This window comes from Pipra filicauda, unplaced genomic scaffold (genome assembly GCF_003945595.2).
Source record: "Pipra filicauda isolate LSUMZ 115617 unplaced genomic scaffold, ASM394559v2 scaffold5_size6683894_pilon, whole genome shotgun sequence".
NCBI classification, from domain to species: Eukaryota; Metazoa; Chordata; class Aves; order Passeriformes; family Pipridae; genus Pipra; species Pipra filicauda.
The window spans coordinates 6,415,554-6,441,995 of record NW_024104754.1 but is presented as its reverse complement, the minus strand read 5'-3'; the positions used below and the strand labels follow the sequence as shown (position 1 = coordinate 6,441,995).

At 37.1% G+C, this 26,442-nt stretch overlaps 1 protein-coding gene across 10 annotated transcripts in view; it reads right to left on the bottom strand.

The window, feature by feature from the left end:
* The window catches only part of ABI2 (abl interactor 2), a 69,589-nt gene that overhangs the window by 19,396 nt on the left and 23,751 nt on the right, over positions 1 to 26,442 (bottom strand). For 2 of the 10 annotated variants that reach the window (XM_027731403.2, XM_039387945.1), the window contains exons 2-7: positions 21,611 to 21,778; positions 12,628 to 12,804; positions 8,882 to 8,899; positions 1,794 to 1,891; positions 1,143 to 1,289; positions 23 to 144 (exon numbers count right to left, since the gene is read on the bottom strand). In XM_027731403.2, coding sequence (XP_027587204.1) covers positions 23 to 144; positions 1,143 to 1,289; positions 1,794 to 1,891; positions 8,882 to 8,899; positions 12,628 to 12,804; positions 21,611 to 21,778 — 730 coding nt within the window. Of the gene's footprint in view, positions 1 to 22; positions 148 to 1,142; positions 1,290 to 1,793; positions 1,892 to 8,881; positions 8,900 to 12,627; positions 12,805 to 21,610; positions 21,779 to 26,442 lie in introns of all 10 variants that reach the window. The other 8 variants (XM_027731402.2, XM_027731408.2, XM_027731404.2 and 5 more) reach the window with 5 other exon arrangements.

Below are 26,442 nucleotides of genomic sequence, written 5' to 3'. Positions count from 1 at the left end.
GGGACAGCAAGTTTCCATTTACCTGGATAGACACTAGGAGGAGATGGTGTGGGAACAGCAATGGGAACACCTACACTTCCACTTCCACTGTTCTCTCGACTGCTGCTCCGACTACTTGGGTGGCTTCCTCCACTACTCCCACTGCTGCTGTAAGAAACCAAAATCACCAGGGTATGAATATGCTGCTGTGCATGCTGAAATCTAAGATCCCTCATATAGCACCTTACTAAATCAGAGAAATAACAGGGAACACGAGAAAAGAAACAAGGATGATATAAATCTATATAAAGCTGGATTTTCGTAAAACTCTTCACTTTGACTACAACACAACAGGTTTTTCATTTAGTCTTAGTGAACTTGCCCAAAAATGAAACACTTCCGTAACCTTGTTCAAAGCACATCATTCCAGGATTGTTAAATCCCTATGGAGCAAATACAGACCTTCTTCCTATAACTTTAAAACATGTAGACTGCTTAGACTGTGATTCATATGCTTTCATATGAGAAATTGTAAGATAATAAAGGAAAATTCACATTTCTTATACTTTAGAATCCATCTATTTAGCCATTCTCAAGTACTTACAATGTTTAAAAAGTAAAGATTTCCAGGGAAGTATTTAAACCTATCACATCAGGAAACTTATTATCCTAGAGAAAAAGCTAGTCTTCTAGCAGAACCTTTGATAATACAGTTCAGCTTTATTCTGTGTTTGAAATTATCAATATCCTCAAAATACTATGCTACAATTTCAGCTACTCAACCTATAAGCATCAAAGACTGTTCAAAAATGTCACGTACAAGCATACGGTGCAGCCCTTCAACATGCAGAAGACAAGATGTGTACAAAACCTTTCCCCAGTTTTGTAAGCATTTAGTAAAATAGTATCACGATCTACCTCCTTGAAAGACTTCACAATCTTAGTAATTCATTAAGTATTGTAACCGATAGCACTAAAATTAAGGGGAATATGGGGATTAAGTGAACAACCGTAACATAATTCACTATTCTGGTTTTATTAGCCCCCATTCTCATCGTGCCGAATTACATCCCCAGTACACACGATGAATGAGGAAGCTTCACTGCAGAGGTAGGCGCAGATGGACTGGACATTGAGCAGAGCATTTCTGTCCCCGTGGGTACCTGTAGGTGCGGTTCCTCTGGTTGACGGAGGCCGTCCTGACGGGGCTCTGCTGGGAGGGCGCCATGTTGCGCGTGGGGCTCGGCACGTAGTCGTTGGGCACCACCGGGGGCCGAACCGGCTCCAGCGTGCGGTACGGGGAGTGCCGCCTGCACACGGGAAGCACGGCGTGGAAACGGGTTAAGTAACACAGACAAAACCTAAGATGGGTCGTTCTTTAAAAGACAGCTACATACTGATCACTAATGTGAGCTAAAGGCCAAAGTCAAGTTCATAGACTTAACAGGAAAGTACTTTCATCACACTCAGCATAACTAATTAATGAACATGTACTCATTTTTCAGTTGTTTAGCACCACCTGCCAAAGCCACACAGTTAATGACATTTTATTCTAAAGCACGTAGTTGTAAGTGTTCTGCAGTGAGAAAAAGGTTCCTGTTGGGAAAGGCTGACGATGCCCACTGTCTTCTGGCAGAAGCACACAAACATAAAAGACACAATCAGTATAAGAGGATGCAAATCTAACACCTCTTGATCTTTGTGAATAGTTAAAATAAAACCAAAAAACCTTCACACTACAGAAAAAGAAAGAATCTTCCCTCTTTTCCCTTTTGTTCACCAAAGCCATTTACCCATTCGGTAACTGCACTTACCCAATAGTTCCTTTTCCTGACATGGGTGGACTTGGTGGCTTCTGGGTGGGCGGTGTTGTACGAGGAAGCCCACCCATCTTCATGTTCTGTGTGCTGACCTGCAGGAAAGAACGGGGAGAAAAACGGCCTTCACTAAGCTCAGGTTCTGGGGCAGAGACACTGAGATGCCTTTAGCAATTAACTCTAAGTAGGGGAAGGTTTAAACAAACAAAAAAAATTGAGAGGCCATGCGTTTTATATGCAATTTCCACTCTGCTAGAAGTCAAGAGTTGCGCTCAAAGGACTCTTTATTACATAGGGTTTTTAAAAATTGTATACACAAAAAAGTGAATTTGCCTTCAGGCTATCACAATCACTGACAATAGAGACACTGTGCCTAACTTGGCTGAACCTCCCAGTCATCTCTTGAGATAAAGGCAGTTATTTCACATTGCACTACTGAATGGTAAATTTGCAAAAATATTTTTGAATACTGTTTAAAAATACTAAAGCTTATCTAATAGGCCACAATCTAATGTGATTTATACAGAAAAGTGTACAGAAGTCAAAGTAATCCATTAATGTTTTAATGCTTTCACAGCATATAAAATTTTTTACAGATGATAATATTTACTGTCAATATTAATTATGTGCATGTAAACATACAGAGAAAGCCATATTGAGAAAAATACAAAGATGCACTTTTTTCTCCCCACACCAAATGTGTAGCAATTTAATCTCTAAGAATTTATAAATAAATGGAGTAAAATATTTAGCAGTGACGTAAATGTAGTTTGTCCACTTCCCTTCTTTCAGGTTAAAATACTAATGAAGTAAATTTAAATTTTGCATAAAAATAATTAACTTCTTTCAAAAACTCATTTGCATTCCTGACTGATCAATCTAGGAATCATAAACAATTGTTACCACAATGTAGGCATTTGGCTTCTCTGTAGCCTGCCAGCCAAGCATAACTCTCTCAATGCACGTATCCTTACAGGAATCAGTACATGATCTGCTCACAGAACAGCCTGGATTCATGAATGCTTATTGCTTAGACACAGAGATATTCAACACACCTAAACAAGTATGCTTACATCCCTTTTTCTGTTCTTCCTGTCATGCTCTATTTCACAGTGTTCCTTCCTTCCAAAACGTAAGCTTTGGCTACTGCCCCCACCTCCCATATGAAAATGAAACAGTGATCAAGGCATTCGGAGTATTTGCAAACATCGTTAAAGGCAAACTACTCCTTTAAAATTTGACTAGAACAACTCACTTAAAACCTTGGCAATGTTTAGATTTGCGAATTGATAAATATTGACAACAGTGTAAAGAGTAAAACATTCAGTATTCTAATCCACTGAAACTTGATTTTCTGGCTCTAAATAATCCCAGTGCTATCGCATTTTCAATCTGCTGGGAGGAAAAGAAAACCAAGTATCGGAAGGGGGTACTTTTGACTGATTCAAAAACAGATGCTTGAATTAGCTGTGCAAGAGTACTCTGTAATGTCAATTTAAGACAAAATTATTTTGCGCAACATTATAAAGTCCTTTAAGCCAACTCTAAGCAACAAGAAATCTAAAGTTAATTCAAGTGAGGGATGAGGTAAGCACTGATCTACAACTACTTGAAGGGAAAAGAGAAAGTGTAAAATGAAGTGTATTTTATTCTATACACGGAACATTTAAGAAATAGCAAAATCTGAATTTTTTTTAAAGTTGCAGCACCCCCTGTATTTCCTCTTTCATTAAACATGCCTATTTAGCCCACCTACCTATTTGAGTTGTCAAAAAAAACCACAAACAGACAAAATACACCTTAATTAAATGCTCACTGAACTGTCAGTTGCTATATTTCAAACAGCCCACTCAGCCTCTGGTTTTTAGACAACAAACAGACCAATCTGTGTGCCCCTGAATAGTCCATTTAGGTGTTTTAACTGGCTACACTATTGTTTTGCACCAGATGATGTAACCATTTTACAGTTTATATAAATCTAAAGCTTATGTTAACTTTACAGTTAATATAAAATTCCATATATTTAACCACAAAGTATCTTATTATTTCATATACAATCATTGTAAAACCAAAAATGAACTTTTAAGCTTCCAGTGGGCTACAGCTACCTGAAAAGAAAGGACAGTTGAGGTGAAAGATGCCATAACATCAGACCATATATAGTAAAAAGTGTAGGCAATACTTGCCTGACTAACACAGAGCTCCAGTGACCGCTAGATAGTTCATTAACACTGCAAATAAACATATCCTTGATCCAGGATGGGAAAAAAACCTTTGTAAAATGTGTCCAAACAAAAAGCAATCCCTTTTTAGCCCAGAAACTTAGTCACAAAGAAGTCATCCCCAAAAAAGACTACACTGAAAGATGGGGAAACGCACTGACAGTAAGCTTAGTTGCAGGGTCTTTTCAGGGTATTGAAAGCAAGATGTTCAAAGAGCAAGTAATTAAAATTGACAGGGTTGTCTTCAAATCTGACAGGACTGATGGCTTTAAGACAAGCTGCTCCAAGTTAAACAACCCTGTGCAAGTAACTTCCCCTTTGACTTACTGCCAAATAATCACAGAAGAGAAATTAAAAATATAAAATTATTTCAATGGTTCTGATCAAAATAGACAGATCTGTGGAAATAAAAGTATTCAAGATGTTAAAAGAAAATCTAAAGCTATACAAGTTGCAACTTTAGCTGAGATACAAATATTGGAACATTTCCAACTGTCTCCTATGACAACTTCTACTTAGGGGGGGAAGAAGGAAGCCATTAATGCCCCTTTTCTTTCAAACTTTATTGCCTTTTCTATTTTGCACATATGGTTGTAAATATAGTTTCCATACACAAATCCTCATCCACACACATCCCTCTTACAAACTTCTAAAATCCGAAGCAACCATCAGAACTCAAGGTCACATTTGCACTTGCTGTCAAGCTCCAAAAATCTGTTTTCTGGAGTAAGTTGGTATTTGCCAGAAGTTGCAGTGTTTCTGACATCATTTCCCCTGGTTCTGCACAGCTGGAACTACCCAGATGCAGCTGATTTAATGAGAGGGTGAAAGCAGAGGAATGCATCCATCTCTTGGTGGTTTGTTCGACTGCAGGACCCCACAGATCTGGGGTTGGTTTCTAGATTAAAGCTTGCAAATTATTTTAGGAAAATGCATGGCTAAACAGAGCCTGCAACCAGAAACACAGAGGATCATCTCTGCCTTTGCTCATAAATGCCAAAACAGTTAACCACTGTGCTGAAACCAGAAAAAAAAAAAGAGAGGCAGCGATGGTTTGGGCACAAAGCTCAGGAAAAACCAAAGCTTACTGATGTGAAAGCAGGAAGACAACCCTGTGAGCAGACAAGTAGGGCACAGGATCTGTGCAGAATGCATGAAGGGATTTTTCCAATTCTTTTTTTTTTTTTGCCTCTTCCCACAGAAGAAAAAAAAAAGGTAAAAAAATATTACCAACTGAAGTTACATGGTGGAACACCAAATAAATCTAGTGAGATCTTGGTTAAGCTTTTTTTTTACTGGATACCTTGCAGAAGGTTTTTATGCATGAATTAGGAAGCACTTGCACTACAGAAAAAAATGTCTTCTACCAAAGCTGTAACTTTGTCAGTACTGGAGCTGGAATTGGAAGTTTTGCTGAGGAAGAAACTGCAGAAACTACTTAAAAACCAGATCTTTGGTAAGTGACACATTGTGGAGGATGCTCTGAGATCCAGCTCCACAGTAACAGCCATAAAACAAACTGTAAAGAAATGTATCCCTATGGACCATTCTGTTTCAAAAGGGTACAACAGTATTTCATCCAATATTTTCTATACTGAGCTACAGTGCCGGTTCTAGAAAGGTACCATCTCATTACTTTAAGACACAATGCAGCACTGATTACAGCCCCTAGGAAAAACTATCATTTAAAGTTTAATTTTTTTAATAATTGTGTTCGTCCAATTTCTATTTTTGGCATCTAGTTTTTCATAGATTCCAGTGATTAAATCACCATCCTGCAGTCCAACATACGACTGAGTTTCCTTCATAGTTACATTTTTATAAACATTTAACATACTGAGTTTCTTTAGCACTCCACCGTGTAAGAAATTTTTAGTGAAATAAACTGGTTAAAACTGATAAATCCTGCAAGTTCATTCAATTTAATTCTTGGGAATATTTTCACAAGCAAAAAAAATCACTGAACAAGAAGTGCAGAAATACACAGCTGGTCAGATATAACAGCTGGTCAACAGACTGCAAAAACTATTTGCATCGAAGCCCTGTATTTATGCAGCTGTGAGGCACTTACCTGCAACAAAGCTTTCAATCCACATTTTTACTCTTCTGAAGAACATCTCATAGTCAGTTCAATTACCAAAACCAAGTTTCTTGGTTGGTTGAGGTTTTTTTTCCAAAGATCCTGAATATCAGATATTCCACAGAATCAAACCTCAGGAGGAGCTGCTTTCTAAAGCTGGACTCAGCCAGAAATTTTAAAGTGGTGCTTTACTGTCACATTGTACTTTTTAGAACTTTCAGAATGTTAAAAGAATAATCTTTTGCCCAAAATCTAGTAAGAAAAAGTGTCCCATCAGTGATGTTTCATGGATTGTATTCAAAAACTTCAAGCAGCTACTCAATCTTCTTGAGCAATTTTATGCCCAATTTCAGGAAAAATGAAAACTATCTTCCCATGCCTTGCTTCATCTTGTTAATGCTACAGAGACAATGAACAGATTTTTTGCCCATCATCTACTATATCAAATTCCCTTTCAGGCTGTGCTCAGCCACTCAAATACTTACTGTGCATATCTATATGCTTTTCAGCTGATTACCAGTTTATATGGAAGTGAAGTGTACAAATTTCAGCCCTGTTTTGGCAAATGACCACAAGTAGAAGCTTCAGCAAGTGAGTTTACTTGCTTTACCCCCTATGAAAAGTAACTGAAGAATCAAGTCTGGTAAATACTAAAAGTCTTAAAGAATGTCATTTTCAATTGATTTGATGATAGGAGATGCTACAGATACTCCTCTGACTTGTAATTGGAATTTTCTTCAAAATCTGTTAAAAATTTAAATTTAAGTTACCCAGACACAAGCATAGTTAGCCCTGCTACAGTCAGTTTAACATTGCAGCTGTTAGCTAAGACTAAGGTTTTTCTGCAGTCATAAAAAATAAAAGCAGGCTAAATTCTTCATATTTAATCACTATAAGTGAGGTAAAAAACCCATTCACACAGAACTGGGGTTACTTTTAGTTTTCTCCTTTCAGCCTGAGGCATAGTGACTATAGTGAGAGAAAGAACAATTTGGGTCCACAGAGAGATGCTGTGCTGCTTTTGCCTTTTTTTCTTTTTTTTCTTTTAAACCCTCAGGTTTTGGCAATGAGAAGTTGATTGACATATTGTGATTTCTCAAATCAAATTTCTAATCAGGTTCACCCTAGTAAAAATAGAGAAATATTTTAACTGGTGTTATGATGAAAAATGTTATTTCCATTCCAAACCTATAAATAGAAAAAATTATTTTCTCTGAAAAGCTGAAGAGACTCTTATCACCACTGCAGATGATGCACAGATATGGCAGTTCACACATATATGACAATTATACAATTTTAAAACTTTTTTTAGAATAGTCATTACTTGTTTATAATTGTAACTACAGAGAGCAACAAAGAAAACTGAGTTTGCAAATTGTTTTTTTAAGAACACTGAGAAAACGATCATCCAATATGAACTGTGTCCAGAAGACATACTCAGCATTAGAAGTATACATTTTGTGCAGACAGAAAGTAAAAGCCAGGGAGGAGATATATTTTGCCATCCTCAAATTCAAAGCATTTATATATTATGTGAGTTGAAATACTGTATGCCTCACAAGTAAAAATAAATTTCAAATGACATATAAGAATTCTCTCATTTATTAAAAGTTTTCCATTGTTATCAGATATGCTACATACACTTAACACCTGACTAAAAGTACCATTTGGCCAATCTCACAGGGACATCATGGGGATAAATACAGAAATACCCGGTTTTACAGGCAGTCTTCTCAGGAATTTGTAGGATTTTTTTAGTTTTTTCCAGTCACAGAAAATACTAAAAAATATTTCACATCAACTTGGAACTTCCTTTAATTCATACACTTGTACTACATATTAGCATTCTATGTTCTAAAACAGTTCCCTCTTTAAAACTGTCACAGCTGCTACTAAAAAACTTTCATTCCCACTTTCCCCAAACCCGTTGCGCTTCAGGAGGAGGATGATATCCTAGTACTCGATAAAGGCTATAACCCATCTATTAACTAATGTGCTATGAATTCCACCAGAATATCATATAATTTCACTTAACTGCTTGCCTAATTGATTTGATGCTTTTTATTGCTGCTTCTGCAGCCACTAAGACTACTAACACTTAAACCTCTAAGATCCTTGAGAATCTGACATACTTCAGTCTGAGTTCTTTGATTCATTTAATATTCAACTAAAGAAATCACTTAGCTTGTTGTTTAAGGGTTCTTAAATATTTTACACAATTAACTGATTTGTGCATGTTTCCACATATGAGTGCCTCTCAGTATGTAAATAGTGCTAGCAGTTTCTGAAAAAATTAAGAATACTGCAACTTTAAAAAATAATATACAGATTTGAATTTGTTACACACCTTTGGAGCCCATTATCTGAGCAATCTCACACTGAAACATTAATCCCAATCAAACCATAACTTACACCGTATATAGGATAAAAAGAATATTACACAGGGGGAGGCTCATACTCAGCTGCTATCTGTTCTCTGTACCTTTTTGTCTAGACAAGGCTAGCACACCATCCCTCCTTTGTAAATGATCTGGTAGATATGCTGAAGGCAGTCGATATTTTGCCACAAAGCTTTTAAAATTAACTGTGTTAGCTTCCTTTCATAAACACATCAATTTATATCACAAAATGCTTATCTGCAATGAAATCACTCAACAGAAATTCTACACAGAAGAGAGAGCGGGTGTTGTTTTAAACAATCAGTAATATTCATGTTAATCATCTCCCCGTGTGTAATAATCTCAGAAGAAGAAGAATGGAAATCCAGCCCTGGGGTTTCTTACCTTAAATCTAAGCAACCACTTAATGCATAAATGGAGCAAATAAAAGAGGTAAGGAAAAAAAGCATTGAAAGGTTAGTTGGAACTTCAGGATATGAAGAGAAAGGAAAAAGAAAGAAAAAAGTTAAGCATTCAGCATTAACAAAATAATGTATCAGTAGATCATAGAAAGAGTGGTTAAAGCAGAATGTCATGAACAAAAGATCTTCAAGCTGAAACTTTTAATATACATTGACCACAAAGCCTTAGATTAATACTTTGAAATTAATGTTCAAATGCTTGTACACTGTTTATTCAAGTTCTTACAGTGCTAACAAAAAGGCAGCTTCTTTCAAATGGATCAAGAGATCTAGATGGATTAACTTCAGAGATTAATTTATTTGAGCTGTCAAAGAATAGCCTTATCAATGAGCCTGAGCTCACTTGAATTGTTTACATGCATTAGCACATATACAACTAGCTGAAACAAGCCTCTAAAATATTAAGCTAATATATGTTCCTTCCGAGACAAAGCTGTCAGTTAACTCGATGCCACGAGGTTTCTCTTGAACAAAGATCAAGAGCAAATCATTACATCTCGTAAGAAGTACAGCACTCTGTATGGATATTGCACCATATATCCACATTTCCTAAAGCATAAATTAAGAGTTTAACCAACAATAAAATCTTATTTTAAAGCCTAAGTGCTTGCTTTTTGACACTGAGCCCTGCATCTTACTGGCAAAATACCATATATCTGCTTTCCCCATAATTTCTTTTAAAACTACAAGTCTTTCTATTTGAATGATCTGTTTTCAGCTCAGTTAATCTAAATGTATCATTATGTTTCTTACACTTTCTATAACAACATTAAGCATTCAGAATCGCAATAGTAGAGCATCCAGAGTAGCTAATCTGTTTCAAAAAGAGACCCTACTGTATTAAAAAAGAAACATAATCTGATTTACTAGAAAATCTGTCTTTGAGTTTAAAGTTCCATGGATCAATGCATTAACCAATATGGTCTGTGCTGCCCAGAACTATGCTGGAAAAGCAGGTTCCCCTGTAGTGGCCAGAGTGGTCACTTACATGGGAAGGTCCACGAGCAGGGACCTCGGCACCATTCCGGACAGTTACAATGCCCCAGTACGCACCACTCCAAATGGATCACTTCTTTTTTCATCCTCTTGACTAAAGAACTCTTTGGAAGGAAGAACAGACTGGAAGGCTTTGTAACTCATGAAACATTTGAAAAAAACCTGAAAGCAAGTCTCCTTCATACAAAAGGTTCTTTAGATTTTTGCAGCATTGTAGCTTCAGGGAGGGAAGATGAGGAGGGACTGCTGGGATGATACAGAGGCACTTGAATTCTCTCTCACACCTATTAAGAAACCATACTATAGAGTACCCTCTCCTGAATACGGTATCCACTGCTGCTTTGAACTTCTGAATGGAAGGAATAAGATGCTCAAGTGCCTATACTAATTCTCTCAGCATGGCATCTTGAATTTCTTGGCCAAGGATCCTCCCTTTTTCTCCTGTATTATTCTCTGTTCAGTTTGCCATCTTTCTCAGGGGTTGCAATGAATACCTGCTGCATTAGCATTCTGACTCCTGAAAATACATAATTCTGGGTCTAAGGACTAGAGGGGAAGCCCTACAGCAGAAAAAGAACAAAGAATGCAGACCGAGGCACTCTGATGTTAACTGGAACTTTAATGCTATTTATGCAACAACTCCATCTGAATGCTCATTTGAAGGGAAAAGTATCTCATCTCAAACAATAAATAGCTATAAATAGGTGAATTTAAAGTTTCTACCTCTTTTCCTTTTTTTCTCTCTGTTCTACAGCCAAGAGATCTAGTCAACTAATCTGCAGTTACTCAAGCAGAACAAAACCAACAGGTTCATAAGCAGAACTGGTCACTTTTTCCCCATCAGCAGAGAGTTGTTCTTTCTTCTGTCCTAAACACAGGATTAACCTGATTGGAACACATCTATGATATTAAGAATAGCATGATTTCAAGTTCTCTGCTTATTGTTTCACAAGTACACAGTACTTCTTCATTTTCTAGATAAATACAGTGCATTGTAGACATAATTTGTAAGATGTTTCAAGTATATCACAAGCATAACAAATGCATGTAAACACACATTTGAGTCATCATCCATTTGATGAACTATGTTCCTTCAGAAGAACGTAATTCATTGCATCACAGTAAGTATGACTCTGGCTACACTGAGGTAAGTGGGATATCAATTATAATGATTTAGAGCCAGTGCTAAATAAGATCGTGCTGCAGAGCAATTAAAAACTATTCTTTAATGAGTTCTAAAATTATCTCCTTAAAGCAAAAAGTGATTATTAAAATATTAGCAACAGCAATCCTACAGGTTAATATGCTCCATCCATAACCAGAAGGAGTTCTGCTGACCTGCATAAATTCAAAATTTGTAAGAATTGGTAGCACATTTTAACACAAGAGCGATAATAATTTCCTGATCAAACTGTAGTTATTAATGTTGGATTTTTTTTGTTTGGTTTGGTTTTCCAAATCAAGCTTAGTCACTTGTCTTTTTTAAATCTGTTTAGAAGTTGACTCTTTGGGTAAGAAATGGGGGTAAGGAGACTTTCTGTTAACAAACAGGACGTTGAGAAGACCTTACCTAAAATTGCTCAGGGAAGATATTTAAATCAAACTGCTAAGAATTTGAATTTTAAGACTTAGGCTAAACAACCTACTGTCATTTAAATGGCTGTTCAAGCAAACAATCAAAATAGAACAACACAGATAACCTAATGCAGTTAGGAGTCGGGCAAAAGAAATTCTGGTGTACTTTGACCGGAACAAGCATCTTACCTTACTGCTACTTAGCAGGTTTACAGATTTGTTAGTTTGTCATGTAAAAATGACCCCACTTTGTGCTATTTACCTTTCATTTCCTGGAACTTTAACACTGTCAGTGTTCTCATTTCCGTATTTGTTTTCCTGGCAGCACAAGTTAACAATGAGCTCACACCTGCTAAGACTGTGTTTACATTCAGGATGTGCTTTTAAAAATGCATATCTAATCTTACACATGATATTACTGCTGCTGTGTACATTGATCTAACAGCCACCAGTTGTGTCTCAGTCTGATCTCTGCCCTGAAATTCCTTCTTTTTTCCTACTCTTAAAAGGGAGAACCAGCTGGCTTCGAACTTGGCAGTCATATTCCCATCCTGAAACCCCATGTGGCACAAAAGTTGTAGAGAGCTCACTTTAACAAAGCACATCACTGGCTTTGTGTATAACTGACTCTGACAGAAAGAAGAAAAGGGAGCACATAATACCTCTCATGCAAACCCTTTCTTTGGGTGAGCTTTAAAGTAAAACGGTGGCAATTACAGCTGGATGGTATTTTGTCCTGCTGATTCAGGCACTAAAGTGACAGTCATTAGCCTTTCAGTCCCCAGGTATATCCCTGGCAACTTACTCAAACAATAACAGCAGCATCACAAGTTGGTATTCAGAAACATTTTAAAAGGTGAGACTCACAGTCCCAAGTGTCCTCAGAAATAAGATTCAGTGGGTTTGTAAGGTTAAGAAACAGTGGGGCAACAGAAGGGGAAGGGGTAACCTGAAATTGGACAGGACTCCTCTTATGTTTATAGACACACTGTCCAGGCAAGGAAAAACTGGTATAATATCATTAAAAGCATCAGATTATTCTGAAAATATACAAAGACAATGTATTTGCAGTTTGGCTGTTTTAACAATATCACCTACCTTCACTCCATGTCCAATATCATCTAGAATTGTATAATCAATAGGTTTCCTGATGTAGCGAACTGGTCGCTCCAAGTTAGCTGGTGCAATGATTTTGTGAGTTCTTGAGGTGTTTTTGTTTGTAGTCAAGATACCAATTTCTCTTCTAGCAACTTTCTCTTTGTGAATGTCCACCGTCTACAAAAGACGCAGTGTATTTACTAACAGTGGTATGCATTGGAATACAGAGTCAGTAGTAAAAAAAATTAAATCAGTTCTAATGTTTTGAAGATCTCTGCACTGTGCTAAACATACACTACATACACTTGATTACATCACCTTTCTCCCATTTACTGTTGAATTTGACACCTCTAAAGCCACACTAGTAGGTTCTTTGGGTTTTCTGTTACCCTCTGTATTCTTCACGGTTTCACGAAATTCCTTCTCCTTTCCATTCTTAGTAGTTCGCAACAATTTACTAACACCATTTTATAAGATTCTTTCACTTATCCTTTTTTATTTTACAATTGCTCTCTAAGTTTGTCTTTGAAATAGGCTCCAGCTAGATGAAGTGTAAGGATAACTTCCCAAACCTTAATTTTATGACCTGAAAAGCAAACCACAAGCAGGTTTTCTTACACTGTAGAAGTTTGCTGAACTAGGACTGGTAATCATGATAGAATAAAGTTTCACTCAGACAAATTGAAAGAAAAGTATTTTAAACATTACAAGTCACTCATCACGAAGCAATGATTAGATTTTAGAAGGTGCTGCATACTAATTTATCCAAAATAAAGCCAGAGATTTAAGCCCAGTGCCTTCACTTCGAATGCCCAAGGTCAACACTGAAAATCTTTCCCTTTACATACCACAGTACCACAGGAGAATCTTTGGTATAAGACAAAGCTTTGCTGAAAACCTATTGCCTAAAAACATGTATTTATATCTTATTAGGTAACAAGGCTAGGAAAATGTCACCAAAAGGCCTATCTTCCCCTTCCAGGAAAATACTCTCTCTCAAATCATGCTGCGTGGAGTTGCTTGCCTCATTTAAAACCAAAATAATTCCCTGTTCACAGAACAGCTTTCCTTATAGGAAATTTGCCAGAACTGTGAACAAACTATTTTAGCTAGAGGATAAAAAGCAAAAGTAAGAAAAAGTCCAGAATAACTAGCATTAGGATTTCTAAATGCTCATAGGATCTCTTGTTACCACTTCAGCGATGATGAATGGCACCAGAAACACTTTTCACAGTTTGGAGACAGGCTCTGCAGTAACTGAGGAATGGGTACAAATGAGAACTCATTTTCATAACACACATTTTTTTCCATTTTATTTTTCTGTGGACAAGGATTGGGCAGTGGTGTTGGTTACGCTATTTTACCCTTTTGTGCTACTGATAACAAGACAAACAAAATGGAACCTGTGTTACCTTGTGCAATCATCACAATCTTTAAAATTACAAAAAAATTTTAAAAAATAAAAAAACACAAACAAACAAAAAAACCCCCAAACTACTTCCAAGAAGTTGTTTCTTAACATTATTTCCAGAGAAGGATTTCCACAAATACCAGGGGCATTATATGGAAGCTTACATTACAATCATCAAGATTACCTAGTATTTCCCAGCAACGTATTTTCAAGATTTTGCAACTTTGCTAAAGTTAAGTATTGAATACAACTTAGTTAGGTACATTTCTGCCACCTCTAATTCCACCTGCCTAGAACAGTAAGGTTTCCACTAAAGGTGCACAGATATTTCTTAAAATAAAGCTACAGAAAAATAAGATTATTCGAGGTCAAAATATGCTGGCAAACCTCTCTTTGGAAAGCTAGTTTGTTAAGCAATGATTTGAAATTTAATAGGGGTATTTAAACTGTCTGGGACACCCTCACAAAAACCCCCAATATACAAACTCTGCAGAAAGTCACGAATCATACAAGCTTAACAGAAACGCATATGTTTCTGCAACTACTTAGCAACTAAACCACTTTCAGTCAATTTGCCAAAGTCCTTTCCTGATATGACCAGGTCCATATACCATCCCCCAACACAATAGTGCAGATCAGATCTTCACAGCTCTTATGGTACTACTGATGGTACAAGCACCAGTGCAAACAGAGCACCTTCAACATTTTCCAGAGCACCAGAAGTGCACCACTCTGCAAGTGGGTAAGATGTACTATTTTATCTTCCATCACAAGATTTTATCCATTCTTATCTGTGCCAGACCTTTGATTTTGCAGCATAGTAGAAGGAGGTGTTCTGGAAGAGACAGTCTACAGACTTCTGACCTCATCTGCTGAGGAGTCAGAGGGCATATACTTTCTTGATAAGCTAAAGATATGTGATTGCAACAACTTGGGAGGAGAGTCTCATGTCTAATACCACTGAAGAATTCAACCTCTACTTCAGACTTCAGCTGTGATCTAGAATTGTCACTAGAGAACTGCAGAGACATGACACTGACTCTTTTATGTTCTTTGTCTCACAGCCCCCTGGTACCCTTTGCTAGAATGTTACAGAACTTCAGTTGCAACAGCAGCTGCATTTCAAATGCACTGGAACATCAAAATCCTATGGCTCTGAATCTGGTCATTCAAAAATCAGTTTATGCCTTGGATACTGCACTCAGGACCTTAATTTCAATCCACAAATCAGAAAGAAAGTAATTAGTGCAGGGTTGTTAAGATGATTTCTTACTCTCTATTTATAAAGTTGCAGCGCTAGAACTCTGCAACTTTTAATATGTTCTCTCAGTATTTTCTCATGCAATTATCTATTAGTACAATGTGAGTACAAGTATTTAGTGCACATGTTATTGTAGTGATGGTATCTTGGCACTCTGGAAGCTTGTTTCCATGACTGAAAAGTGTGTTTACTCAATAGGAGCTGCGAGTACAACCAGTTTTCTTAACGACTATGGTGATAAGTGAGACATAACTACAGTAACAAACTATGAAATGCATAAAGCCTAATTAAAACCTGAAGTTCATCCAATGGGATTTCTCTTGCATTTTGATTCAGAACATCTCTTTTAACCTGAACAGCTAGGGAATGACTAAAAGTATAAAAACTGCATTTAATTCTGGTCCATACATCTAAAATTGTATTGAAAAGCATTTTGCTGGCAGTTTTTCAAAAATTTCATTTTCTTGTTTAGAACTGCTGAAGTCATGAGATCTTAATACATCTATAAAACAGCAGAAAGGAACACTGAAGTATTCGATTAGTAGCAGAAGTAACAAAGATTAACCTGCTGCTGAAGAAAATGAAAACATTTATCCTCAACACACAGGTAATTATTACCTCCAGTAGTAGCATAAATCCCTTAAGTGAGAAAGAAGAATGCTAGCAGAAAGTTTATTCAGCAGTTTAGAAAGTTCTATTGAGAAGTTTTTGGGGTTAGAGCTGGACTAACAAAACATCTGGTTTGGAAAGGCTGTTAGGAAAAGGAGATGAGATACACAGTCCCTTCTATAACTTCAAACCCTGTTTTCTAACATGAAATTTTGGACTCCTGACAGCACTATTATGCTTTTTAAATTTTTTTTTCACATAGTTGCATTAGCTTTGGCAAAAGTTTTTAAATGACAGCTTGTTAGGGATTAGGCTCATTACTATCATCTTTTCATATGCTTTCCAAGATCCCTGCAATAAGAGAAGGGACAGCTTAAGGGGAAAAATAAGTATGAAGCACTGCATTCTTTTTCTATTAGGAATTTTCTGGCCATTTTGAAACATCATGTTTCCATACTGGATTAAATAAAAACAGTCTCAAGATCTGTAAATATTAAAACAGTAAAAGCATTAAATAATTTCTGGGATTTTCCGTAAAATTAACACTATTTACAACTTAACTTAAAAGTCACTGAATTCATGAGTTTTGAGAAATACTCTCTTCTACTGGTAAGTGAAATTTCTCAAAGTGTTAAGTTAGTACTTGTGCTAGTTTTGGCTGGGACAGAGTTCATTTTCTTCACAGTATGAGGTTATGTTTTGGATTTGTGCAGGAAAACAGTGTGAATAACACAGGGATGTTTCAGTTACAGTTGAGCAGAGGTTATTCAGAGTCAAGGCCTTTTCTGCTCCCCATCCCACCCCACCAGTGAGTAGGCTGGGGGTGCACAAGAAGCTGGGAAGGGACACAGCCAGGATAGCAGGCCCAGCTGACCCAAGGGATACCCCAAGGATGTGGTGTCAGGGTCAGCAGCACAAAGCAGGGGGAGGCCGCCGGGGGGGCTGTTGCTTGGGGACTGGCTGGGCATCGGTCAGTTGTGGTGAGCAATTGTTTTCATTTGCGTCATTTCTTCTTGGGTTTTATATCTCTCCGTTATCTTCCTTTTCACTACAATTTATTATCATTATTATCATATTTCAATTATTAAACTGTTTTTATCTCAAGTTTTCTCACTTTAACCCTTCTGATTTTCTATCCATAGCCTGGCAGGAGGGAGTGAGTGAGCAGCCATGTGGTGCTTAGTTGGCAGCTGGGGTCAAACTACAACAGCACTTTGAAAGTCTGAACTGCAGTGAAATTTCAGAAATAAAAGTCTCCAGAAGCCCTCATTTCTTCCTCTTCTCAAAACATTCTAAGTTAAATTTATTAATTTATTGTCGGTCTGTTAGTCTGGGCTTTTAAAATTCAGTTTAAAAAAAATCTTAGAAGAAAAACGTTGCTTAAATATAGTGTTGCTGGACTTTTATTTTTTTATTAATCTTATTTGATGCAATTCAAACTAATTGCAAATTACCTTGAAAACTAGATTATTACTTTAAAATTAGTAACTGCCTAATTTTGACATGTTGGAAATGTGACATTAATTGTCTCAAGTCAAGTTGTATGCAATTTACACACAAAGAAAGAGATCATAATGTTACAAAAATGCTGAAAAGCTACTTGCTCCATAAACAGCTAATATATACTGTGTAAAATTAGCCTCACATTGCTATTTTTGAAAGTTTCACTATTCTTCTACCTTGTAAGAATAAGACAACTGAAAAAGGTTACAAGCCTTTACTGACTTATCAATGGAAAGTCCAAGTGAACTTTCCTACATTGACCAAGCAGCTCACACACATTGCTCCAGCCCAGCTCAGCAACACATGCTGACTGCAGAGAAGTCCAAGTCCGTAGTCTGTTCAATACCTGTTCTCACAGCCAGTACCATGGGAGTCAAATTGTGTAAGGTGGATGTAGCAGATTTCTCCACCACGCAGTGCCATTGGAGATAACTCATCACTACCACTCATCTTTGTGACAACATGCTTGTTTATATAATTAGAAGAGGTTTTAAAATTACCTTGCTAATTAGATTCTGTAACTAAACCTGAAAACATTTCTCAATATACAAATATTAAAATCTGAAAATCTGCCAGATTAATTTAAAGAATTTGGACATTAGCAACATTTCACAGTGTCTGCTAACTTAAAAGCTGTAACATAATTTTTTAAACAAGTATAAATATTTATACATATGATCTGTACTTAGGATTTAAATTCTTAGTCAAATACAAAACACTGCATATCATCTACTTCTAGACAAGGTTCAAGGCAGCAAATAAGAACAGATTCATCAGCTTTCAGACCAAACCAAAGTAATTAGGGAGGCCCTGTAGAGAGACCTCGACAAATTAGAGGACTGGGCAGTCACCAACCATATGAAGTTCAACAAGGAGAAGTGCCAGATTCTGCACCTGAGATGGGGCAAACCTGGATGTACAGACAGATTGGGGAATGAGAGGCTGGAAAGCAGTGCCAGGGAAAGGCACCTGGGGGTCCTGGTTGATGGCAGGTTGAATCTGGCAACCAGGAGGGCCAATCGTGTCCTGGGAGGCATCAGCCAGCTGACAGAGAGGATTGTCCTGGTCTGCTCTGCGCTGGGACGGCCTCACCTTGAATATCGTGGCAGTTTTGGGCACCGCAATATAAGAAAGATATTAAGCTGTTAGACAGTGTCCAAAGGAGGGCAACAGAGATGGGGAAAGGCCTTGAGGGGAAGCCGTATAAGGAGCGGCGGAGGTCATTTTGTCTGCTCAGCCTGGAGAAGAGGAGACTGAGGGGAGACTTCATTGCAGTTACAACTTCCTTGTGAGGGGAAGAGAGGAGCAGGCACTGATCTCTTCTCTGGGGAGACCAGGGACAGGACCCAAGGCAGTGGTCTGCAATTGCATCAGGGGAGGTTTAGGTCAGGTATTAGGAAAAGGTTCTTCCCCCAGAGGGTGGCTGGGCACTGGAACAGGTTCCCCAGGGCAGTGGTCACAGCACCAAACTTGACAGATGTCAAGTGTGGCACATGGTGTGACTCTTGGGGATGGTTACTGTGCAGGGCCAGGAGTTTGAACTCAATGATCCTTGTGGGTCCCTTTCAACTCAACATATTCTCCGACTCTGTGAATTGTAATTTTTAAACCAATAGGATTTAATCACTTGCATAAAAATAGTTTCAATAGTAATAATTTCCTTATTCAGGATCTATATATAATCTGAAAACTCACAAATGATTATCAGCTTCCTTTTCAGCTCTTTGATTATGTTGGCATTTGAAGTGATATAAATTGGCATTATATCAATGAACAGAGAATCAGAATATTTTATCTTATCAAGCTGATCATGCCTCTTCTGGTTTGAGCTACACTTGAAAAAAAAACCAAGCACTTTTTCTTACTAAGCGTCAAATTATTTTGCTCTCTTCTTTGGAGAATATGTGGAATTCCAAATCAGAATTAAAAGCAGGATTATACACTGAGATATCATAATTTCCATATAGTGTTTTCTAAACTTAAATACCAAGATTTACTGACCAAAGCAATAATGCAATAATACGCTGTGGGCAGATGGTCATTACCAAATTGTTTTCTGTTCTATGTTACTGACATAATTTCAAGTCAAACTGACTGAAATCATAATTTGGCAATGAGGTATTATACCACAAGGCATTTTAAGTGGTATTAGAAAAAGTCCACTAAACTTTGCACCCAATATAAAAAAGACCAAGGAAGTCTTCTGCAGGTTCGGCTAATTTCAGGAGAAGTGTAATAAAATTTCTTCAAAATAAATAATTTATTTACACAGACATTGTGCAAAAAATTTATTAATTTTTAAAAGAAAAATAACTATTGAAATGACAACAGATAACAATCATGTACAACACTGGTATCATAGGATGAAGTCATTTCTGAACACATTAATTCAACTTGATTAAGTTACTTGGATCAACACACTTCATGTATGTAATATCCAAAATTCAAATACTGTCTGCTCCTCTGACATAATTTCTTCCATGAAGATTTGGGGAGGATCCAAGATGATGCAGGCTCAAAAAACATAAAATACCAAAAAAAAACCAAACTAAATTTTCAATTTTATAGCAATATTTAAAAAACAAACAAACAAAAAAACCACCACAGTTTTTTTTCAGTTGTTCAAGCACAACGTATGAAATCTGGCAGATACATCTTCATTAGGTGTTGGGTACTGCCTAATTTAGTGCTCCATTTTATATAACTAGCCATTTTTGTATAAATGTCAGAGACAATCTAACCTGGCATTTCAATCTGCATAAATATCAGCTTCTCAGGAGGAAAAAACTTAAAATACTATGGCTCTTTCCACAAAAGCTATTTTACAGATCCTGTGTGACAAAATGGATTTTCCACATTTATAAAAATGCAAAATTCAGTGAACTTGGGATATTTTTATTCGTATACTGTCTTTTGCATCAGGCTCTCAAACAGTTGAAATACGTGTCAGCTGGCACTTGACTGTGAAGAAGCACACACACACACACACACACACACACACACACACACACACACACAGAGTATATATATATATATATAGCACATAGACATACACAGAGTAATTAGTGACATTTTCTGGGGGGAAAAGTTGATTTACTTGTCCATGGATTAAGAAGAAGAGAAGAAATCACACTTTGCAGCTTATTTTTATGTGGTTACATGAGACAACTGAGGCAATCTAATAGCATACTACTAACAAAAGGAAAAATCCTCCCCACCCATTTGTACCTGCTCTGGAATCTGATCCAGTCAGAGCCAATCCAGCCCATTAAGCCAGCATAAAATTATTCACTTCTTTCGCTGTTTCAAACCTGTACTAGCTTAGCAACCCTTTCAGCACCAGCAAGTCAACAGATCAATTCCATCTACTTATCTCCTACCTTGCATGCCTCCTACTTTCTAAAGTTTTTCTATACGCCACAATATCCTTTATCGATTTATACTGCCACAAGGAGATCAAGAAACCCTTAGCAGCCAAAACGTATTGGTCAACTAAGACACAAAATATTCAGTAAACAGGAAGTGCTGTTAATTTCTCTTCTAATCCATCACTGGCTGATAAACATCCACTTCATCATTCATTCTCAGCCCATCCTGGGGGTCAAAATTCTATCATCAATGTGGTAATGGAACATGGGTTCCTAGTTAGAGTAGCTTAGTTTATTGTGGCTCAGGAAAACTCCAAACAGTGGCAGGAGTTCTGCAGCCATAAACAATTAATTTATGAAATATTAATTTTGCCTTTTGTCCATGTCACCGCAAAGTATATTTTATTAAGAAAAGCTAGGAGCAAACTATTTTTGTCATCTATGCTTTTGTCATTAGATGCCAGTATTACAGCAACAGGAAAAGTAAAAAGATGACAAATAACTGTTTTCCGCCATCCATTTCATATTTTTTAACATAATAATCTGATTTTACCATTAGCGATTTTTCTGTGCTTTTCACTTACGCAGAATGGCTCCCTCTCCAAACAATAAACTAGCTAAGAATACATTTAAGCTGTTATCCTACGTAAAATGCTCATACTAACACTCATATAAAACCACATAATGAGACCCAATCCCAGAACGAATATGAGAAAAAATGCATCCTTCTGTTTTAAATGAAACTATTTTTCTCATTCACAAAACGTCAGAGTTTTACTTGGTATGTAATGTCAAAGGCAAAGAGAAAAAAAATTAGGAAAAAAGTCTCACTTGTGAAATATGGTTGATTGAAGATTCCATGCGTCGGAGTTGGGATGCCTGGATATCCAGCATTTGGAGAACATTGTTGGCCAAAGTGTTGATCAGATAGGCTACGCTTGCTAATGACTGGGTTGTGTAGGCTTTGGTTTCTTCCAGGGCTCGCTGCTTATCTGCTGACTAAAAGCAGAAAGAAAAGGTTTATTTAGTATAAAGTCTCTCATGCAAAGGTTCTTGGAGTGAACTCCTTTTGCCTGTTGTTACAGACAAAAAAACTATATAAGCCGAACTAATTCTAAATAAAAGTTACTATTTTTCCTCCTTTCTATTCATTCCACAAAAGATACTAACTTTGTATTTTAAGAGTTTCTATGCTTTATGAAAAGAATTAAGCTCATTTTCTCTTGAAGTCCAACTTTTCTTTTTGAATTTTAGCAATTAACTTGAAAAGCACTCTGAGGCACTTATCAGTTATTTCTCCTAGACTTTAAACTACTTAGAACTGTTTAGTTTTTCTAAACTTGGTATTTCAATTAGAAGTACCTACCAGCCTGAAAGGATCTACCAAATACCATATTCCTCACCTCTCCCAATTATTTAGACCCCATTCTTGTCACAAATGGTCGTTCACAGTGAAAGAACTGTAATTATTCCCTGTAGATGGCAGCCAAATAAATTGAGAGCAATCATTTTTTTAAATTAAGAAGTCCATGTATTTTTTAAACATGTTTTGTGCTTTTTCCCATTGTCAATACTTTTTCTAGTACGATCCATTTTTCTAGCAGTAGAGCACCTAAAAGTATTTATGCTATCAATCCCCAAGATACCTATTAGAAGTTTAAAAACATACGTACATTTCAAACAACATTAAAAATAATAAGAATCTAATTGTTAGATTTCTGTGTTTCTCCTTGAATAACAGTTAATATCACTAAGATCTAAGTCAGTACAAAGAATACAGATGAGAGCACTAGCAAAACATACAACTAAGATGCTAAGAAACTTTCCAGTATCCAAGGCTTTGGTATACACTGGATTTCAGTCTTAGGTGATCTTCAGCCACTTCACAGGTTGATGGTTTTGTTTCTAAAGCAACAATTGACAAATGTTCTCTATTCTTATCTGCCATTATAATACTGTATTTCATTATTTCCTTTGCTTTATATATTATCTACATAGGTTGGGTATCAAGATTCAAGAAAGAAAAGGGAATATAAAGTTATTTCATATGTTTCAGCACAAGTTGAATCTACCATCAATTTTTATTATATGTACCTCAGGAAACACAGAAACTAAGTGCATCTGTATTTCAGGAAAATAATTCTTACAGTCAAAGATGTTTCCCAAGACCTTGTAACGAGACCCTTATAAGAAGATTGCTAGCTTTCAAGAAAAAAACCCAATTCCACACATGTAAAAACAGGCACAGGACTTCAATTAAATGTTCACATGAAAGATATTCAATACTTTTTCTTTCCTGGCAACCTCCTGTGTCCACAAACAACAATGGTAACTTAGTTGGCCTGTTAGCAGGCTACACTGGTACCAGTTCCTCATCTGCCAGGAAGGAGGATAGCAGCAGTTGCTGTTCATCCATGTAAGAGCTCCCACGATAGGGCAAGAGGGAAGGAATGCTGTTGAAGGTAAATATTCTTGCCTGGCTGTTTGTTTCTCATGCCAGCAGAAGACAGAAAACAACAGAGAAGGAAATGAAAATTTTAGGAGACAGCTTTATCTGAGCACAGTATGATGATATTCTCCAACAGAGCACACTTGTAAAACTGCCTTATATTCAGCTATACCAAAGTTAGATAAATGCTATCTCCACATCCCATTTAAGAACTCATGACTTTTAGCCATCTGAATAGTATGTTTTGTACATAAAAGAGCTCCAAATTCAGAGGCTCCCAAATGAAGGAAGAGAGAGCTCTTTACCTTTACTCTCACACTGATGGCTTATAAACGTACTCTTTCTTCCCCTCTCCCTACCCACACTCTCAGCTCAGCCTGCACATCTCTGCAGCAGGCACACCTACCACCTCACACTTCACAGTCATTCAAAACATTTCTCAATGGCAATAAGAAAAATAACCAGAAGCTCCTCAGTTTTGCTCTGCAGCTGCTGACAATCTATTTATAGAAGCAGAAACTGCTGATTTCCATTAGCACACTGTACATCCAGAACAGCTGAGTATAAGCCAGGATACACCATATTTTTCATTAATAGCCAAAGTGTTTGAGAACAAAAGGTAAACAGCCTATAATTTTAGATATTATGAGCCTCTGATATGGCTTTTCTGCTTAAAGAAGCACAAATACGAATATATGTTCAGAGCTAGTCCTTCCACTGATGCAATCTAACAGCTAAACTGAAGTCACCCCCAGTTCAAACCAACAAGGAACTGGCTTCTCAATGTTCAAACACATTACAGATTTCATAAAACAACAATCCTATAAACTCATGTGGAACTGCTATGAGCACAAACTCCTGTTTGATTGAGAGGTCCAGTTTGTGTATTTGGCTGATAACAACTGTGATTTGCTCTCCATTTCTTTATGTAGAGCCCAAAACTCTCTGAGACAAACTCCAGTCACGTTTGGCACAGCAAAACTGAAGTTTGAACTTTCTTCCTGTATACTGAAAGATGAAGAATGTGTTGAAATTTCATATTAAAATGATTATTTGAATCTATTACTGTCAAGCCATTTCACAACAACAAAAATTAGTTAATTACAGCATTTTAAAACAATTATGTTTACCCTGAAAACCTTGAACAGGTGAAAACTTGAATGACTCACAGCAACTAGGAAAAAGTCTGGAATACTTACAGAAAAATCTAAAGTTCCCCCGTGGAGATGTAACAATAAATATTAGTTAAAATTTAACTTGAAATGCTAAGTTGTGTTTAGTATCATACTATACATATGATAGTATCTTATCATATGCTGCTATGTAACAAGATCCCATTTACACTCCCCACAGACACCAAACTATATTGCTTACAACCGTTGCCATGCTCACTGATCCTGAATATGTAAGTTTGAAAATAAAGGCATTTCTGCAAATAAGATAATGGTTTCAAGTGATCAATAAACAAAATTCAAACATAACCCGCAGCAGTCTAAGATCTGATACTCTGATCTTCATAACATCAAAATACCAGCCAATATGCTTCATAAGTAACTGCAAGGTAGACAAAGTTATTTCAGTTTCCACACCCACCAAAATTCTCCAGTGAAAACTGGCCAATATCAATTGGCCCTACTCAAACTGGTAAGACTCTCCACAGTAGTTTCAGTAATCTATGTGTGGAATACTGAAAACAAGAGAAAACAAGAGAAATGTGTTCTGGCCACGTTCACTGTAACAAAAAGAAGAGTTGCTACTGTGAATAAGTAAGGGTATGAACTAGAGACCTTGAAGCCCTTCAGTTCTCAGAAACATTGTGTTCAGCATGACCAAGCACTAGTAGCAAGTATCCCTCCATTGAGTATCCCTCCATTTTACTTTTTCAGCATCTTCAGCACCTGCACACATAAAATGCCCACTAAAAAAATGGGCTCACAATATCTATTCACACACCACTCTCAGGGAAGCAACACTTTCAAGTGTTAGATCAGTTTGATCTGTACTTTTTAAATGGATATTAAATTTAAGAAAGCAAAACTATTGTTTGACAAACAACTCTTCTGCAACACTGCCAACACAGACAACATCTCATTCCTAGACCTAATGTATCCATCCACTGTGACAGTACTGTATTTGTAGGGCTGCATGGTGGATTGAGTGCGTAACCTACTTCATAAATAACTTCAGAAACAAATGGTTATTTTAAACTCCAGTCAATTCCATTATCTTCCCTGCCATGCAAACTTGTAAGTGCTTGCTCTAGTAAAACTAAGTAGATGCCACAAAGGAAGAGCAAATCACCTTACTGAATTATGGTTTGAGCAATTAATCATGATATAATGGAGGCTCAGGTTCTACTTTAAGTATCAGTACCTGTCAAAGCAGAGGTCCCCAATGCCAACTGCATGCTCCCTTCGCTGTAGTGAATTAAGACCAGGAGGCAAGTCCCAAAAGAAAATTATCTGAATAAACCAGATAAATAATAAACCAAATAAACCAAATTATAAAGTTTCCCCTCATCCAAACCACTGCACGGTCACAGAAACACAAGGAAGTATACAATCAAGAATAAAGAAGGAAGAACTAATCAGAGTTGTTTGGCTTGTTAGAAAACGAACAAGTGTTAGAAAGCAGACATCACTGCAGTTTTGCCAGCCTTCCACTACCTATAATTTTTTTTTCACCAGGACTATACACAGTGCCTCATTATGTTCCCCTTAATATTTTTCCATTAACTGTTCCATCTCCACCTCTTATACTTGCAGCTTTGACTTCTCAGTGTTAACATACTTGAGTATCACAGCTGGATCATCTTCAATGCCTTAAAAAGAAATGTTCTTATCATGTCTTTTGTGCCCAGGTTACAGAATTTCCATGCTCCAGCTTAGCACTTATTCTGTTTATCATTTTTCTCCACACAATGCACACATCAAGTGGTCCATGCTGAGTCACAAGGCAGCATCCTTTTCTCCTGCTCTCAGCAGTAAGAGCACCATTTTAACTCACCACAGAGAGCTCATCTGATGCTCCTGCCAGCCCCATATGGAGTGAGGATGGTGTCAGCTACTACTGGGACATGCTACCTCTGCTGCAGCAGGAAGTGGTACCCCATGCACCCAGACACAGCAGCAGCCACTGCTCTCCCCTGCTCTCCCATGGAGAGTGTTATCTATTTGTGGAACCACCCAGTACTGAAACAGTTGGTTTGCCTCCA